The sequence below is a fragment of the Mauremys reevesii genome, linkage group 7, assembly GCF_016161935.1.
Source record: "Mauremys reevesii isolate NIE-2019 linkage group 7, ASM1616193v1, whole genome shotgun sequence".
Classification (NCBI taxonomy): Eukaryota; Metazoa; Chordata; order Testudines; family Geoemydidae; genus Mauremys; species Mauremys reevesii.
Window position 1 is genome coordinate 12,999,851 of NC_052629.1, and position 17,462 is coordinate 13,017,312.

The 17,462-nt window shown below is 40.5% G+C and overlaps 1 protein-coding gene across 27 annotated transcripts in view; it reads left to right on the top strand.

The window, feature by feature from the left end:
* Positions 1–17,462, top strand: part of ATRNL1 (attractin like 1) — a 1,032,651-nt gene that overhangs the window by 332,018 nt on the left and 683,171 nt on the right. For all 27 annotated transcript variants that reach the window (XM_039547653.1, XM_039547651.1, XM_039547655.1 and 24 more), the window contains one exon: positions 650–831. In XM_039547653.1, coding sequence (XP_039403587.1) covers positions 650–831 — 182 coding nt within the window. The remainder of the gene's footprint in view (positions 1–649; positions 832–17,462) is intronic.

Here is a 17,462-nt window from a genome sequence, read left to right on the forward strand (position 1 = left end):
CTGCTATCAATTAGTTGCTCATATTTTAACAATAATGTGCACGTGACTAGTGCTAAACATATATTAATGATAAGATTAATGATAAGATTAAAAAAGCTGTTATAGGGTGATTATTATTTTAATATTATAAAAAGGACAAAAGAAAGAAGACACATGTTTGTGATCTCTTGGTTCTAATAAATTTGTCTTCATATTTCTAAAAAAAGATTTAGATAAACTCTAATCTACTCATTTTTCTGAGACAACTATTGCCATGGCACCAAAATGTCAAACCTGTATATATTATTTGCGTAGTATAGCCTTAAATGCTTATTTACATTTAAGTCTTTATAAATATCAGAAAGATTATACTAGCGATGCTATTAGACTGTAACTCAGAATATAACTTACTGCAACACTATATAAGTTGTATTTTTTTCTTGTTAATTGGCACTTTTACTGCATTGACATTCAAAGTAATATAAAACTTGATTTTCTAGGTTGTTTAATAATATTACATTTATAAATTATGATGAAACTGAGTAACGGTGTATACTGGACCATGACTTGAAAAAAAAACAACTAAACCTTCTAGATGTGCGTTTGCATGCTTTTCTGCTTTTTTTTAAACAACTTATACATTTGTAGCTTAATGTGATTTCTGTACTAGCTCATCTGTGTGGGGAAGGATGGAGTCACATTGGCGATGCCTGCCTTCGCATAAATTCTAGTCGTGAAAGCTATGACAATGCCAAACTATACTGCTACAATTTGAGTGGGAATCTTGCCTCATTAACAACCTCAAAAGAAGTGGAATTTGTTCTGGATGAAATACAGAAGTATACAGTTCAGGTAACTTGACTTCAAAGTGCTGGTTTATTTTGATCTTTAAACCATAAATGTCCTGGCTACAACTTTTTCTCTCTCTCCAAATTGCTGAAGTTGTGATTTACAAAGGTTCCTGAGCTAGAGCTCATTAGATTTAGAAGAGAGGGGGCTGCCAGCAGATGATTTTGTGGGAAGAGGGCCGATTCTGATCTGTTGGGGTTTATACATGCTGCAAGGTCTCCTTTTTTTTTTTTGTGGCCACCTGGGGCAGGAAATGGAATGAAGGAGGGAAGGGTTTTGTTTTAATTTGTTAATTGCTGTACAATGCAGTTAGGTGTGGGAATGAGTTACCATTTTGTGTGTGGTCAGCTGTGGATTTTAGTTGTTCATTGTTGAAAGGCCTGCCTATATCATGGATGGCTAATTTAGGGAGAACAGGGGTTTTAAAAAGCCAGCTTGTAAGGGACCAGTGGAGCTAGTGAGCAGGAGCAGCAAAAAGGGGAGTTTTGCCTGAGACTTTAGAGAAGGAGAATGAGAGTCAGATGCACCTAATAAACATTCTCTAAACTTAGACCAACAATCCCCCAAAGGAAAATAAAAAATGAACAAAAAGAACAAACAAAACCTCTGCAAGGGGGCAGGAAGGGCAGGCAGAAGTTCAACAGCAGGTGACGTGCATTCGGTGCAAGAAACTCATGACCCTGAGAGAGAGAGTATGGACTCTTGAGACCAGAATGGCTGTATTGGAAGAGCTAAAGGAGACAGAGAATTACATAGACGAGACTTTCTGGAACATAACAGAGCGGTCGTAACCCCAGTCTTGACAGCCTCTGTGCTGTTGAGGAGGATGAAAGTCTTTGGGAAGGAGAACATCAGGCTGGAGCAGAGGGAAGTGATCCCATTGCTGGGACCCTCCTTCCAGATGAAGTCATGGTATCCTCTTGCACTGAGGATACTGCTCTGGGGGAGGGAATTCCAGTTATTAGGAAGAGATGGGTAATAATAGTTGGGGATTCAGTTGTTAGAAATATAGATAGTTGGGTTTGTGATGACCAGGAGAACCTCACTGTGAATTGCCTGTCGGGTGTGAAGATTTCAGTTCTCTCGAGACATCTAGATAGGCTTACGTGCAGTGCTTGGGAGGTGCCAGTGGTCATGGTGCATGTAGATACCAATGACAATAGGGAAAGGTAGGAGAGAGGTCATGGGGGCCAGATTTAGGCTGCTAGAAAAGAAATTAAAGTTCAAGACCTTCATGGTAACATTTTCTGAAATGCTTCCAGTTCCACATGCAGGGCCAGTTTGACAGGCAGAACTGCAGGGTTTCTATGCATGGGTGAGATGATGGTGTTGAGAGGAGGATTTTAGGTGTATTAGGAACTGGGGAACCTACTGGGAATGGAAGAGCCTGTGCAGGAAGGATGGGATCCACCTAAACGAAAAAGGAACCAGCTTCCTGGCATGTAAAATTAAAAAGTTTATAAACTTTATAAAGGCCCTTAGGTTATAAAGTTTATAACCTAAGGGCTGGGGGAAAGCCAACAGGTGTGGAGGAGCACACATTTCAGACAGACACATCCTTAAGGGAGTATTTATTAAAGGGAACACGCTATATCCTAGTCAAGAGGAGACGATAGAAGCTGATAAAGTACAGGTATGACCTGAAGAGAAACAGTCAAATGAAAAAGAGCTCTAGAGGAATGGGTGACAGGGGATGGATCACTTAATGATTTCTTGTTCTGTTCATTCCCTCTGGCATTGGCCACTGTTGGAAGACAAGATGCTGGGCTAGATGGACGTTAGGTCTGACCCAGCATGGCCTTTCTTATATTCTTATCCAATTATATCACTTTAAAGCAGAGAACTAAATATTGACAAATTTTTAAAGTGCTTGTATACAAATGCAAGAAGTCTGGAGTGCCAGATATGAAATGAGGATATCGATATAATAGGCATCACAGAAACTTGGTGGAACAATGATAATCAATGGGACACAATAATACTAAGGTACAAAATATATATGACAGAGTATGTCGTGCTGATAGGAGAGCGCCATTATATGCGAAAAGAAGCAGAGAACCAAATATAGTAAAAATCTTAAATGAATCAAACAGTACCATAGAATCTCTATGGATAGAAATTCCATGGTTGAATAATAAGCATATAGCAGGAATATACCATGAACCACCTGACCAGGATGGTGACAGTGATTATAAAATAGTCGGGGAGATAAGAAAGGCTACAGAAACAGAAAACCCAGTAATAATTGGGGATGCCAATTATCCTCATATTGACTGAGAACATGTTACTTTCAGACTGGATGCAGAGATTACATTTCTGGACACCATTAATGACTTCTTCTTGGAGCAGCTAGTCTTGAAACCCACAAAGGGAGAGGGAATTCTTGGTTTAGTCATAAGTGGCACCCAGGATCTGGCCTAAGAGGTGAATGTAGCCGACCTGCTCAGTAATAGGGACTATAATGTAATTAAATTTAAGATCCTTGTAGGAGGAGAACACCAAAGAAACCTAGCACAGTAGAAGAAATAGGAATGACACAAAATGAAGAGGCTAGTTAAACAGAAATTAAAATTAATGGTCACAAGAGTTAAATCCCTGCAAGGTGGATGGAACATTTTTTTAAAACACCATAATAGAAACTGAAGTTATATGTATATCCAAATAAAATAAAAACAGTAAAAGGACCAAAAAATGCCACCATGGCTAAACAATAGAGTAAAAGAGGAGGTTAGAGACAAAACATCATCTCTTAAAAATTAGATGTCAAATCCTACTGAGGAAGATAGAAACAGGCATAAATTCTAGCGAGTTAAGTGCAAAAGTATAGTTAATGAGGTCAACAAAGAATTTAAAAAATAATTAGCAAAAGCTAGAAAAACTAATTTTTTTAACTACATCAGAAGCAGGAAGCCTGCCAAATAATCAGTGGGGTCTCTGGATGATCGAGGTGCTAAAGTATCTCTCAAGGAAGACAGGCTGTTGCAGAGAAACTGAAGGAATTCTTTGCATTAGTCTTCACTGCAGAGGATGTGAGGGAGAATCCCACATTTGAGCCATTTTTTTAGGTGACAAATCTGAGGAACTGTCCCAGATTGAAGCATCAGTAGAGGAGGTTTCAGAACAAATTGATAAACAATAAGAAGTCACCAGGACCAGATGGTGTTCACCCAAGAGTTCTGAAGGACCTGGCAGAACTACTAACTGTGGTATTTAACCCATTACTCTTATCAGATGACTGCTGGATAGCTAACGTGACACCAATTTTTTAAAAAAGCCCCAGAGGCGATCCTGCCAGTTACAGCCTGGTAAGCAGACTTCAATACCAGGCAAATTGGTTGAAGCTATAGTAAAGAATATAATTATCAGTAATATAAATAAACACAGTATGTTGCGGAAGAGTCAGCATGGCCTTTGTAAATGTAAAGCATGCCTCTCCAATCTATTAACATTTTTTGAGGGGGATCAAGAAACATATGGACAAGAGTGAGCCAATGGTCAGGGGCGGCTCCAGGCCCCAGCACGCCAAGCGTGTGCTTGGGGTGGCAAGCTGCGGGGGGCGCTCTGCCGGTGCCGCGAGGGCGGCAGACAGGCTGCCCTCGGTGGCTTGCCTGCGGTGGGTCCGCTGGTCCCGCAGCTTTGGCGGACCTCCCGCAGGTATGCCTGCGGGAGGTCCGCCGAAGCCGCGAGACCAGCGGACTGTCTGCAGGCAAGCCGCGGAAGGCAGCCTGCCTGCCGTGCTTGGGGCGGCAAAATTCCTTGAGCCGCCCCTGCAATGGTTATAGTGTAGTTGGACTTTCAGAAAGACTTTTACAAGGTTTTTCACCAAAGGGTCTTAAGCAAAGTATGCAGTCATGGGATAAGTAATTGGTTACAAGATAGAAAACAAGGGTAGGAATAAATGGTCAGTTTTCAGAGTGGAGAGAAAAAGTGGGTCCCCACAAGAATCTGTAGTAGAACCAGTGCTGTTCAACATATTCATAAATGATCTGGAATAATGGGTAAATAGTGAGGTGGCAAAGTTTTCAGACAATACAAAATTACTCAGGATAAATCCAAAGCTGACTGAAGAATTACAAAGGGATCTCACAAAACTGGTTGACTGAGTAACAAAATGGCAGGTTAAATTCAATGTTGATAAGTACAAGTACTTTGCAAAACATAACTGCAACTATACATACAAAAATCACACAAGAAAGATCTTGGAGTCATTGTGGATAGTTCTCTGAAAACATCTGCTCAGTGTGCAGTGGCAGTGAAAAAAGCTAACAATGTTAGGAGGATAGATAAGAAAACAAAAAATACCATAAATCCATGGTACACCTACACCTTGAATACTGCATGCAGTTCTCATCACCCTGTCTTAAAATAGATATATTAGAATTGGAAAAAGTGCAGAGAAGGACAACAAAAATTATTAGGAATACGGATAGCTTCCATATGAAGAGAGGTTAAAAAGACTTGGACTTTTCAGCTTGGAAAAGAGATGACTAAGAGGTGATATGATAGAGGTCTATAACATCTTGACCGGTGTGGAGAAAGTGAATAAGGAATGTTATTTAGTCCTTCACATAACACAAGAACCAGGGGTCACCCAATGAAATTAATGGACAGCAGGTTTAAAACAAGCATAAGGAGTTACTTCTTCACACAATGCACTGTCAGCCTGTGGAATTCATTTTCAGGGGATGTTGTGAAGGTGAAAACTTTAACTGAATTAAAAAAAAAAGAATTAAATAAATTCCTTGAAGATAGGTCCATCAATGGGTATTAGTCAGGCTGGTCAGGGACACAAATGAATGCTATGGGTGTTCCTAGACCTCTGACTGCTAGAAGCTGGGATTGGACCAAGGGGGTGGATCATTTGGTAAAATGCTGTGTTCTGATCACTCCCTCTGAAGCATCTGGCACTGGTCCCTGTCGGATGACAGGATACTAGGCTAGATGGACCATTGGTCTGACCTACTGTAGCCATTCTTGTTTTTATCTTCCTGGAATGTATGTTTAAAAAAAAAAGTATTTTTGAAAAATTACAACATCATAACAGTATTGAGATTCCAAACAGATAAATCATTTCTTATAAACAAACAAAAGATTTACAGTTTTATGCATAGTCTGTGGGTTTTATACCCTACATGCTCTTGGCTAGAAAACAAAATTAGTTTTATAGTAGCTTATGTTTTATAGATAGAGTGAAAAAAGACAATTATGAATAATAATTAAAATTTATATCAAGCTAGTAGCTGATTTGCAAGGTCATTATGCTGCAAATGAATTAAGATTCCTACCAAGGAAATGGCAATGTAATCTTGCCCTTTGCAAATGTTTGTGTTGTATTAGTTCTGAATGGAAGAATTTAATGTCATATATATTTTAAATTAAAGTATCATTTTATACTATGTTCTTGAAAAAGATATGCAAATATTGGTCATGTGTCTAGTTTTATTTTTCAGCAAAATGTAGGAAGTGAACAGTGTAAGCTGATTTATTTTCCCTTAAGACACACCTGTGCTTTTCTCTTATTTGCTAAGGAAAGTAATGCATTCCCTATGTTTAAAACATGTCTCTTGATTTGTACCCACTGCAGCCTTGAGACATATTATATCTTACTACTTTTTTGACAAGCAATAATGTTAAATTTGTAGAAAACCAGAGTTACAAAATCAAGAATAGGTCCATAGAAATGACTCCTTGAATTATTTACTTGACTTTTTTCTTGTTTGCTATTAAAATTGCACATAGAATTACCTAAAATCTAAGACAAAAGACAAGTTGAGTGAGGGTATGTCTATACTTGAACCACTGCATCAGTGCATGAAGATGCTTTACGCCAATGTGAGAGCCCTCTCTTGTCGTCATAGTTATTCCACCTCCCTGAGAGGCAGTAGCTATCCTCCCTCACCAACAGAAGTTGGTCCAATAAAAGATATTACCTCACCCACCTTGTCTCTCTAATATCCTGGAACCAACACAGCTACAACAACACTGCATGCAACGATATAAAATCTAAGAAAACTGCCTGTGACAGACTGTCGATTTGACAATTTGCTGGCTGGCTTGAAGTGCAGATGAGAAATGTCTGTTTTATTTCTTTGGAATGCCATACTTTTACTAGATTTCAAAGCTAAAAACTTCTGCAAGGTGACATCGTACCAAGAATATCTTTATTTAAATGAATTATGTCCTGAGCCATTGCAGTTATATAAATTTGAGATAATCCACATGTGGCATATAACAAAGGTAGACAAATGCATTCGCTTTAAAGGGATATCTGGGGTTAAATGATCATTTACTTATCAGAAACGTCGAATGCAATGATACAGTGATTTATGCTGTGCCACAGTTTTTTTTAATAATTTCTCTTTCATTCCTATCTGCCTGTCCAGTTCTATTTATTCTGTGTAAGTGACTCTAAATGTGTATCAGCTGTCACAAAACCTCTATGAGATTTTGCTTGATTTTCTTTTGTCTGCCTTTTTCTCTGACTCCAATCAGGATGATTTAGGGGGTGAGATTTCATTTTAGATGACTTGTCTTTATTAGACACAGTGTTGCAGAGTTCACAAATGTAGTCAGAGCAGCTGTAAGGTGAGAAGCATCCCTTAATCTGAAATATCTATGCTTGAGTTTGACTTTTAAAGGCTTTAGAAATATTTCTTTTATATGAAACAAAAGCTTTTAGGATTAATGGATGCAGTAGAGTCACGTCTGAAAGTAAGAATATGGATCTGCTTCATTTGATATTTTTGTATTAAGAGGAAAAAAACACGTTAGCAATCATTCATTTATAGCAGAGACGATTGAAAAAAAAATCAACATCTATTGTAATAGGTGCCACTTATAAATTCTTTATCATGCATAAAAATATAGAATTTATAGCTTGCTTTACAATATTGAAGATCCATAGCTCTGCAGTAATTTCAGCACCATTTCCACATCAGGTTCAGAATGAATACATAACACCAAATTTGTGAATTCCTTCAGTGTGTGGAGACACCTTCCATCTCTCTAATCCCTTCAAGATTCCACTGTTAGAGTTTAAAAGAGCCATCATAATGGTTCCTCCAAGATCTTAGCTCTAAAAAGGAGCAATAGCTGCTAGTAGGCTTCCATCTTAAAAAACAACAACAACAACAACAAAAAAACTAAATCCTGTTGAGCTAAAGAAGGAAGGGAGCCAAACAAATAAAGGCTTTTGTGTGTAGTGAAGATAGAGAACTAGATATGTATTCTTTAAATCAAGCAAACAAAAAAAACCTTAAAAGCAGCCTACATATTTCATGGGTTTTGGTGTCAAATAAGATTTGTTAAGATGATGTTTCAAGTAAATATAGTAAATCAGGTCATTAGGGAGCAGTTCGCTATAGCTCAGACAAAATGATCTCTGAATTTTTGTTTATATGCTAAGGTTTATTAGGCTAACAAAATAAACAAGTTTTCAAAGAGAAGATATTGGTTACTCTACAAATTAGAGGAAATGGAAAAGAGTAATCATCAATTCATACACATATTCAAAAGTTGTAAGCTCATTAAATACTGGAATTTTTCCTCAGAACAGCAGGAATTAGTTCCAAATTACTATTTCCTTGTTGATATGCAGTAAATGCCATGACCATTATGTCATATTAGACATAAACAAAGATGAGAGAAATTCTGAAGAACAACATGCTTAATTTTACATCCTTTTCTTGCAAATTTTCCTTAGGTTAAATAAATTCTCTTGTTAAATTGTACCTTAAAGGAATACTTTTGAATTCTAATTCTGATTTCTTAAGTTCTCAGCTTGGTGTCATCTGAACATTTTATAAACATACTCTCCATTTTCTCATCCAAGTAGTTAATGAAAATATTGAAAAGTACCAGACCTAGGACAGTTTCTTGTAGAACCCCACTTGTTATGACCTCACAGTTAGATAGAGAACCATTGATAACTTGAGTATGGTCTTTCAACAAGTTGTGCATTCCCTTTAAAGCAATTTCATCTAGACCACATTCCCTGGTTTGCTTATAAAAATGTCACTTGGGACTGTTTCAAAAGCCTTAATAAAAATCAAGATATATCATGTCTACTGCTTTTCCATGCTCACTAGGCCAGCAACTTTGTTAAAGAAGGAAATAAGATTGGATTGGCATGATTTTTTCTTAACAAATCCATGTTGGCTACTATTTATCACCCTATTATCCTCTATGTGCTTACAAACTGATTGTTTAATATATCTTTTGGGGTATGGAAGTTAGGCTGAGTGGTCTAAAATTCCTTGCGTTCCCCTTTTTAAATATAGGTATTATATTTGTCCTTCTCAAGCCTTCTGAGACCTCACCCATGCTCCATGAGTTCTCAAAGGTAATTGCTAATGGTTCTGAGATTGCTTCAGACAATTCCTTAAGTACTCTATGGTGAATTTCATTAGGCTTTGTCAACTTGAATACATTTAATTTATCTAATTTATTTAATTTATCTGACCTGTTTTTTTCCATATTATGTCTTTTGTTCATTCCCTTGATAATATTAATTGTGTTAAATGTTTACCAGACCATTAGTAAAGGGATAGATAAGAAGACAAAAAATACCATAATACCGCTATATCAATCCATGGTATGCCCACACCTTGAATACCATGGGCAGATCTGGTTGCTTCATCTAAAAAAAGATACACCTCTACCCCGATATAACACGATCCGATATAACATTAATTTGGATATAACGCGGTAAAGCAGCGCTCAGGAGGAGAGGGGGGCAGCACACTCCACCTGATCAAAGCAAGGGGGGGATAGCTCAGTGGTTTGAGCATTGGCCTGCTAAACCTAGGGTTTTGAGTTCAATCCTTGAGGGGGACCATTTACAGATTTGGGGATTGGTCCTGCTTTGAGCAGGGGGTTGGACTAGATGACCTCCTGAGGTCCCTTCAAACCCTAATAATCTATGATTCTAAGTTCGATATACCGCGGTTTCACCTATAACGCAGTAAGATTTTTTTGGCTCCCGAGGACAGCGTTATATCGGGGTAGAGGTGTATATTAGAACTGGAAATAGGTACAAAGTAGGGCAACAAAAATGATTAGGGGTATGGAACAGCTCATAAGGAAGTGTTATTTACTCCTTCACATAACACAAGAACCAGGGTCATCCAATGGAATTAATAGGCAGCAGGTTTAAAACAAACAAAAGGAAGTATTACTTCACATGATGCCCAGTCAACTTGTGGAACTCCTTGCCAGGGGATGTTGTGAAGGCCAAAACTATAACAGACTTCAAAAAAGAACTAGATAAGTTCATGGAGAATAGGTCCATTGATGGCTATTAGCCATCAGGGTCGCTACCCCATGCTGTGAGTGTCCCTAGTCTCTGTTTGACAGAAGCTGGGAGTAGACAATAGGGAATGGATCACTCAGTGATTGCCTGTTCTGTTGATTCCCTCTGAAACATCCTGCATTGGCCACTGTCGGAAGACAGGATACTGGGCTAGATGGACCATTGGTCTGAATCAGTATGGCAATTCTTATGTTCTAGACTTCACCTATGGCCATTACAACTTTAGTTCAAGTCAGTTTGCTCTCCAGTGAAACACCTGATGAGCAGGAGGATCCTTATTCTGCTTTGGGTCCTCTTCATGCTGAACTGGTGGTTCTACCCCAACAATGTCCAGAAGTGAATACCATTCTTGACTCCATCACTGACCATGGCACTGGTCACAGACATATTGGGGATAGACTGGAGAGTTCATCTGGACTATCGGCAGATACAAGGGACCTGGTCCCCAGAAGACATTGGAGTATGTACAACTGTCTTAGAACTGGGACCATTAGACTGCTATGTGTGGCATTCCCCCTGTCCTGAGACACCCAGTAGCATAGCTGCTAACAGACAATATGTTGGCAATCCACTACATAAACAAGCATGGGACACCCACTTGTAGAGAAACAATCAAGCTGTGGAAATCATTTCTCCTGCATGGCATAACACCAGTAGCACTGCACGTCAGCAATGGCCTGGCAGACTTCCTGAACAGAGAGCCTGTTGCTGGCCTCAAGCGGTCACTGCAGAAATCCATCACTAAGTTAATATTCCGTCAGTATGGAAAAAACACTGAAATACCTTTTGGCCATCAAGGACAATGCCAAGTGTCTGAACTTCTATTCCAGAGGGCACAAACACCTGTGATCATTGCCAGATGCCTGCCTCCTAAACAACATCACACCAGTTCTGCTAATCCCCAGGGTGATGGCCAAAGCCAAATGAGACCAGGTCACACTCATCCCATAGCTCTCTATTTGCCAAGGCCATTCTGGCTGACAGACCTGTTACAGATGTCCATGCAACTACCAAACAGACTCCCATACTTGTTCCTGCCAAATCAAGATGAACTGATACTCCTCATTTCCACCATCCTGATAAGATACCACTTTCCAGATATCTACAGTAGGATCTGCACTGACACATACTTGAAGAAGAAAGAATGGTTACTTACTCTAGAGTAGCTGGTTCTTTGAGATTGTCACAGTTTTGGGATAACTACACTTTTGACCCCCTCTTGATCTGCTCATGGAAAGCCCTCTCAGGCCTTTATCTGTCCCCTTTCTGGGAACAGATCACATCCTTCTTGACCAGGGATTTAAGCTTACAGTCCCCTTGCACTGTGTTTTTCCCCACAGATATAACTGAAGTCCAGTAGTTACATTTTTGGCCTCTCCAAGAGCTATGAACAGTGTAGGCCAGTGGTTACAAGTAACCAATCAGCTCTTTCAAAGCAGAATACATTAATTTAAGGACAAAAGCATTCAGCAAAAACATACAAAACAATAAAAAGGCATATTCAGTGTACCACAAGTTGCCCATCTTCCATAACGGGGTCTGTCAGGTCAAAGTCCTTCCAACCCTTCAGTAGGCTTCACTCCCTCCCCTTTGGATAAACAATCATGTCTATTTGTTGGATCAAAATGAGTCAGGAACCCCAAGTTAGTTTTAACTCAGCTTTTATATCCCCAAAGCCCATGTTCCCAGGCCTTCTGAAACACACAAAACCAGTCATTCCCCTTTTGCCAGGGAGTGAAGCCTCAAAGGATAGGTATCTGTATAACCAGCCTTCGGTTGCATTAATCAGCCCCTAGTGAGTCCAGATTCCTCAGGGAATCCATCAAGTGAGCCAGGAACACATGCATACATATAACACATATTGGATATAAAGAGCTATAAATATTCTTTGGGCTCATATTGTCTGGCCAATCTCAGTACACGAGTTTTCATGCTTCCAAACATACAGATAACATTCATAAAGTTAATATAGTAGTCCCCAAATACACTGCATGTGGTTGACATATCTATGTCAGAGATGTCGTAGTCAACGTGGATTCCATGACCCACAAACCAGCGCTGTTTTCCAGAGTCCTCAGGAGACATGGACTCAAATTGTGAGGGAACGGTGGGAGGCTGCTCCTTCCCCTGTGCCCTCACCTAGGAAAACAAAGGAGGTGCAGGACAAATACTCTGCCCTGATGGTCATTCCTACTAGAAAAGATTCTCATCTCATGCATATGAGTTGTATGTAGACCTACCCTGGATCCACCGTGATTACATCATCTCAAAGAAACACAATTACTGAAGGCTAAATAACCATTTTATTCCTAAAATAGTTGGCCTTTTATGAGGCTCATTTTGCTTTGTAGAGTAAGGCTATGGCAGTAGCTGAGTTGGCCCAAATTACATGGGAGTTCATTAGTATGCAACCTATCACTATAATTTGGTATTCTGTTGGAAAGATGCAGAGATCTCCAGCAGTTTATCTATGGGTTTAATAATTCTTACATCTACTATACCTTCCCATCAACATGGATTTCTAACATACAAAGTTTTTTGGCAGTCTCTTATCAGTTGTGCAAAAGATTATATTAAATAAACTAGATAATCTGTGGCCACTTGAATTTTAAACACTGGCTGAATATTGCTTGCTAAGAGCAACTGTAAGATTGCAAATGTGGCTGTAGAAAGAAATGAGTGAAAGGAGAAACGTTGCCAAGAATGGCTCCAAATCTCCTATAATTTAAGTGATGTACAGTCATAGGCACCGACTCCCCTGGAGCACCCATGGAAAAAAATTAGTGGATGCTTAGCACCCACCGGCAGCCAGCTGTCTCCACCCCTTCCCTCCCTGTCGATGGCTCTGCCAATCAACTTCTCCATCTCCCTCCCAGTGCCTCCCACCCGCTGTGATCAGCTGCTCCACGGTGTGTGGGAGGAGCGGAGATGGGGCGGAACTGGGCGGGAAGAGGTGGGACAGGTAAGGTTGCCAATTCTCTAATTGCAAAAAACTGAACACTCTTGCCCCATCCCACCCCACCCCTTCCCCAAGGCCCCGCCCCTTTCCCACTCCTTCTCTGAGGCCACGCCCCTGCTTACTCCATCCCCCCCTCTGTCACTTGCTCTCTCCCACCCTCATTCACTCGCTTTTTCACCAGGCTGGGGCAGTTGGTTGGGGTGTACTGGGGGAGGTAAGGGCTCTGGCTGGGGGGTTTGGGCTCTGGGGTGGGGCCGGGACGAGGAGTCTGGGCTGGGGCTGAGGGGTTTGGAGTGCGGGAGGGAGTGCCAAGCTGGGGTAGGGGTTTGGAGTTCAGGGTGGGAGTTTGGGTGCAGGAGATAGCTCAGGGTTGGGGTAGGGGATTGGGGTGCGGGCTCTGGGAGGGAGTTTGTTGCGGGAAGAGGCTGAGGCAAAGGTTTGAGGTGCGGGAGGGGCTGCGGGCTCTGGGAGGGAGTTTGGGTGCAGGAGGCGGCTCAGGGAGTTCGGGGTTCAGGATCCAGGTGATGCTTACCTCAACCAGCTCCCAGGAAGCTGCCAACATGTCCCTCGACTCTTAGGCAGAGGCACGGCCAGGTGAGTCTGCGTGCTGCCTCTGCCCATAGGTGCCACCCCCGCACTCCCATTGGCCACAGTTCCTGGTCAATGGGAGCTGTGGAGCTGGTGTTTTGGGCGGGGGGCAGCGCGTGCCCCCCCCCGGCACCATTTAGGGGCCACAGGGACATTTCAGCGCTTCTGGGGAGCTGCGCTGAGCCAGGTAGGGATCCTGCCAACCCCGCACCAACCGAACTTTTAATGGCCCAGTCAGTGATGCTGACTGGAGCCACCAGTGTCCCTTTTTGACCCGGTATTCAAGTAGAAAACTGGACACCTAGCAACTCTAGGTGGGGGCAGGAAGAGGCGGGCTGGGGCCTTGGGGGAAGGGATGGAGTTGGTGCGGAACGTGGGGTGGGGTGGGGGTGGGAAGAGGTGGGGTGGAGGTAGGGGCTTGGGAGACGGAATGGAGTGGGGGCAGGGCCTGGGGCGAGGTGGGATTGAGCACTCCTGGGTAAAGGAAAAAGCCAGCGTGTGTGTGTACAGTTATGGAATATGTAAAGATATATTTGACTCCTCTGCTCTTATGAACTTGTGTCCTGCAAGGTTAGTGAGTATTTTGTAAGGTCCTAAAGCTCTCCTAAAAATCAAATTGAAACACGTGTTGTGATTTTTTTTGTCACAAACTCACTTTTATAATCTTTGCATCTTTTGTCTATTAATTTCTAAAATTTTCACTTGAGTCCCAAGAACCTGAATATATATTACTTTATTTGAGTAAGCACATGCTTTTAGGGAGCACATATTTCCAAGAGGTGGTGTTTTTTTGGATGAGTACTAGAAATGCAGCCTTTGGAATCTATTGTAATATGAATGTTTTACTACTGTTGCTACTAATACAAGGAGGACCTGACTAGATGTAGTCACTAAACATCTCATGGAACATTAACTGCAGAGTCTTGGCGAAATTCAGCTGCGGTTATTAAATTATACCATCCTACATTCAACCTGCAGTTTTAATTGGATATTATGTTCTCCCTCACTTCCTGTCCTAAAGCGTTGTGTGGAATTGGTGTGCATTATTCAATAACTGATGAGTTCCCACTGCATATCTTATTTGTAAAATGCTTTGGAATTGAAGATACAGACCAGGGATTGTCTCTTTTGCAGAGCATCTAATCCTACTGGGGCCTTTGGGTGCTACCACAATATAAATATTCACCACTACTGTTAATATATGTGTGTTATTTACAGCCAAGATTTCCAGCGTGAACTATGCGCCCACATTCTGAAAATTCAGTGTCTCAAGTTGGGAATTAAAAAATGTGGGTACCTAATATTATAAGCCATTTTTTAAAAAAATCCTGCCCTACACTTTTGTATTTAAAAATTAAGTTGGAAAAATATTATAAAACTTACTTACTCTTCCCTCCCTCCTACCCTCCTGCCAACATAAGCAAAAGTTGTGTAAAATATTCTTAGAGATAGAAAGTTACTGTTTCATTAAAATAATTCCTAGGGCCTATAAAGGATAACTATATTATGTGGTCTCAAAACTAATCTGAGTTTGGAGACTTTGTGTATATGTAACATTACATACCTGCACATAGAGACAAATACACAATGTAACCCTTTCTGGGCTTAAATGTATAAAATGAATGTCCAATAGTGACAATGGCAGGTCATGTTGTTTAAAATAATGCTACCATAAAATTGCAGAGAGCCATGTGATCTGTCTTTCTATAGATACAATTGAGAGTCCTGGTGAAAAGGTCCAAGTTGCGCTGTGAGAGTTAATAGCTGCTTTTATCATCTGCATGAAAATGGTAACTTAATTTCCCCAATACTATTTTCTCCCTACTGTTACTCACACCTTCTTGTCAACTGTCTGTAATGGGCCACTCTCTTACCACTTCAAAGGTTATTTTTCCTCCCTTGGTATCCTGCTGTTAATTGAGTTATCTCGTTAGACTGACCTCACACTTGGTAAAGCAACCCCCATCCTTTCATGTATTTATACCTGCTCCTGTATTTTTCACTTCATGCATCTGATGAAGTGGGTTCTAGCCCAAAAAAGTTTATGCTCAAATAAATTTGTTAGTCTCTAAGGTGCCACAAGGACGCCTCGTTGTTTTTGATGAAAATGGAAGTTTTCCAGTACTTCTGGATAGACGTTAGTGGCATGAAATATAGTGTTGACATCAGAGGCAGAAATATTTGGATGCTATGCAAGAATTTGAAAAGCTATTGTTTTAATTACGGAAACTTCTGGTGCTCAGGCAAACTGTTGCATAATTTTTCAAAAAAATCTTAATTCAACTTTCTCTAATAAGAATACTTTATTTCAATAGAAATCCTTTTTGATCTTATATGACATCTATCAGTAGGGAGTTGATCTTGGTTATTACTCATTTTTCAAGTTCATCCATGCTTGATCTGGCTTGATATTAATAGGAAATAATCATAAAAAAAGAAGTCATAACCTGTTTTGTTACAAGCGTAATCTTTTACATTGGTGAAGCACAGTAGTGTTGGGTTTTTTTTGAGTGATTGTCCACATGCATTCTACTCCTAGTGCGTATGCACCCCCATGCATAGGAGATTGGAATTTTTTTGAATAGCAATGTATGTTGGGGCTGCAGCTACACCCTGCATGTGGAGTGGTCAAGATAATTGTCAGTTCCTTGTTACTACCTGTGGTTGAGGCATCTCTGCGCACTGAGCAGTTCTTTCCTTACACATGTATTCGTTGTAGTTCATGTTCCAGATATAATTAGTATAGTTAAATTTCTATTTTTAAGTCTGTTGGCAGAAAAAGAAAAGTAGGAAAAAGCCTTCATGTCTGGGAGGTGCCCCAACACTGGACCCCCTTGGACATGGCAGAGGCAAAATCTCCAGGAGTCAAATCCTGTCCTTTCTGCAATGCAGCTATACCTGTCTGTGGTGTTTGTAGCATTGTTGGAGCTGTGTTGGTTCCAGGATATAAGAGTTAATGTAGGTGAAGTAATATCTTTTTTGTACCAACTTCTGATTGTAGAAGGGACAAGCTTTTGAGCTCCACAGAGTTCTTCCTCAAGTCTGGAGACAGTAACCAGAGTGTTTGACTAAATACACGTGGAACAGATTATATAAAACATGCTGTAGGACACCACTTAAAATGAAGTGGACGTGTAATGGTTAGCAGGCAGTAGGGTGTGTTCCAAATTGTTGTAATGATCCATAAACCAGTGTCTCTGTTAAGTCCAGTCCAGCAGAGTTATGAATTTAAGTTCCCAGGCTCACCTTTTGAAGGTGTTGTGCAGGTTTTGTTTAAGGATGAGGACTGAGAGATCAGATACGGAGTGATTGCTTTATGAAATGCGTTCATCCATGGGTGATAGTGTTTTTGTCCATTATCTTTTTTCTGTGAGAGTTCATTCAAGAGCATAGTGATTGTCTGGTTTTACACACACAGTAGTTGTTGGGGCATTTGATGCCACAGGATGAGGTGATAGGCTTGTGTAGGACCCAGGAATCTTGAAAGGTGTATTTGTGGGGGAGGGTATTGATCATCATAGCGGTGGAGGTATGTGTACAGGTTTTGCATTTGTTGTTCTGTCATCTGGTGCTACTTTGAGTTGGTGTGTCCTGGTCTATGGAAAGCTTGCTTCTGATGATGAGTTTGGCGAGGTTGGTGGTTGTTAGGTGGTTCTGTTCTTCCTCTGTTCAACAGCAATAACTTTTGTGCAGAATGGAAGTATTAAGTAATGAAATTAGCATGTAATTGATTTTCACTGAGGTACAGTATTGTGGATCTAATATACCATTATAAAT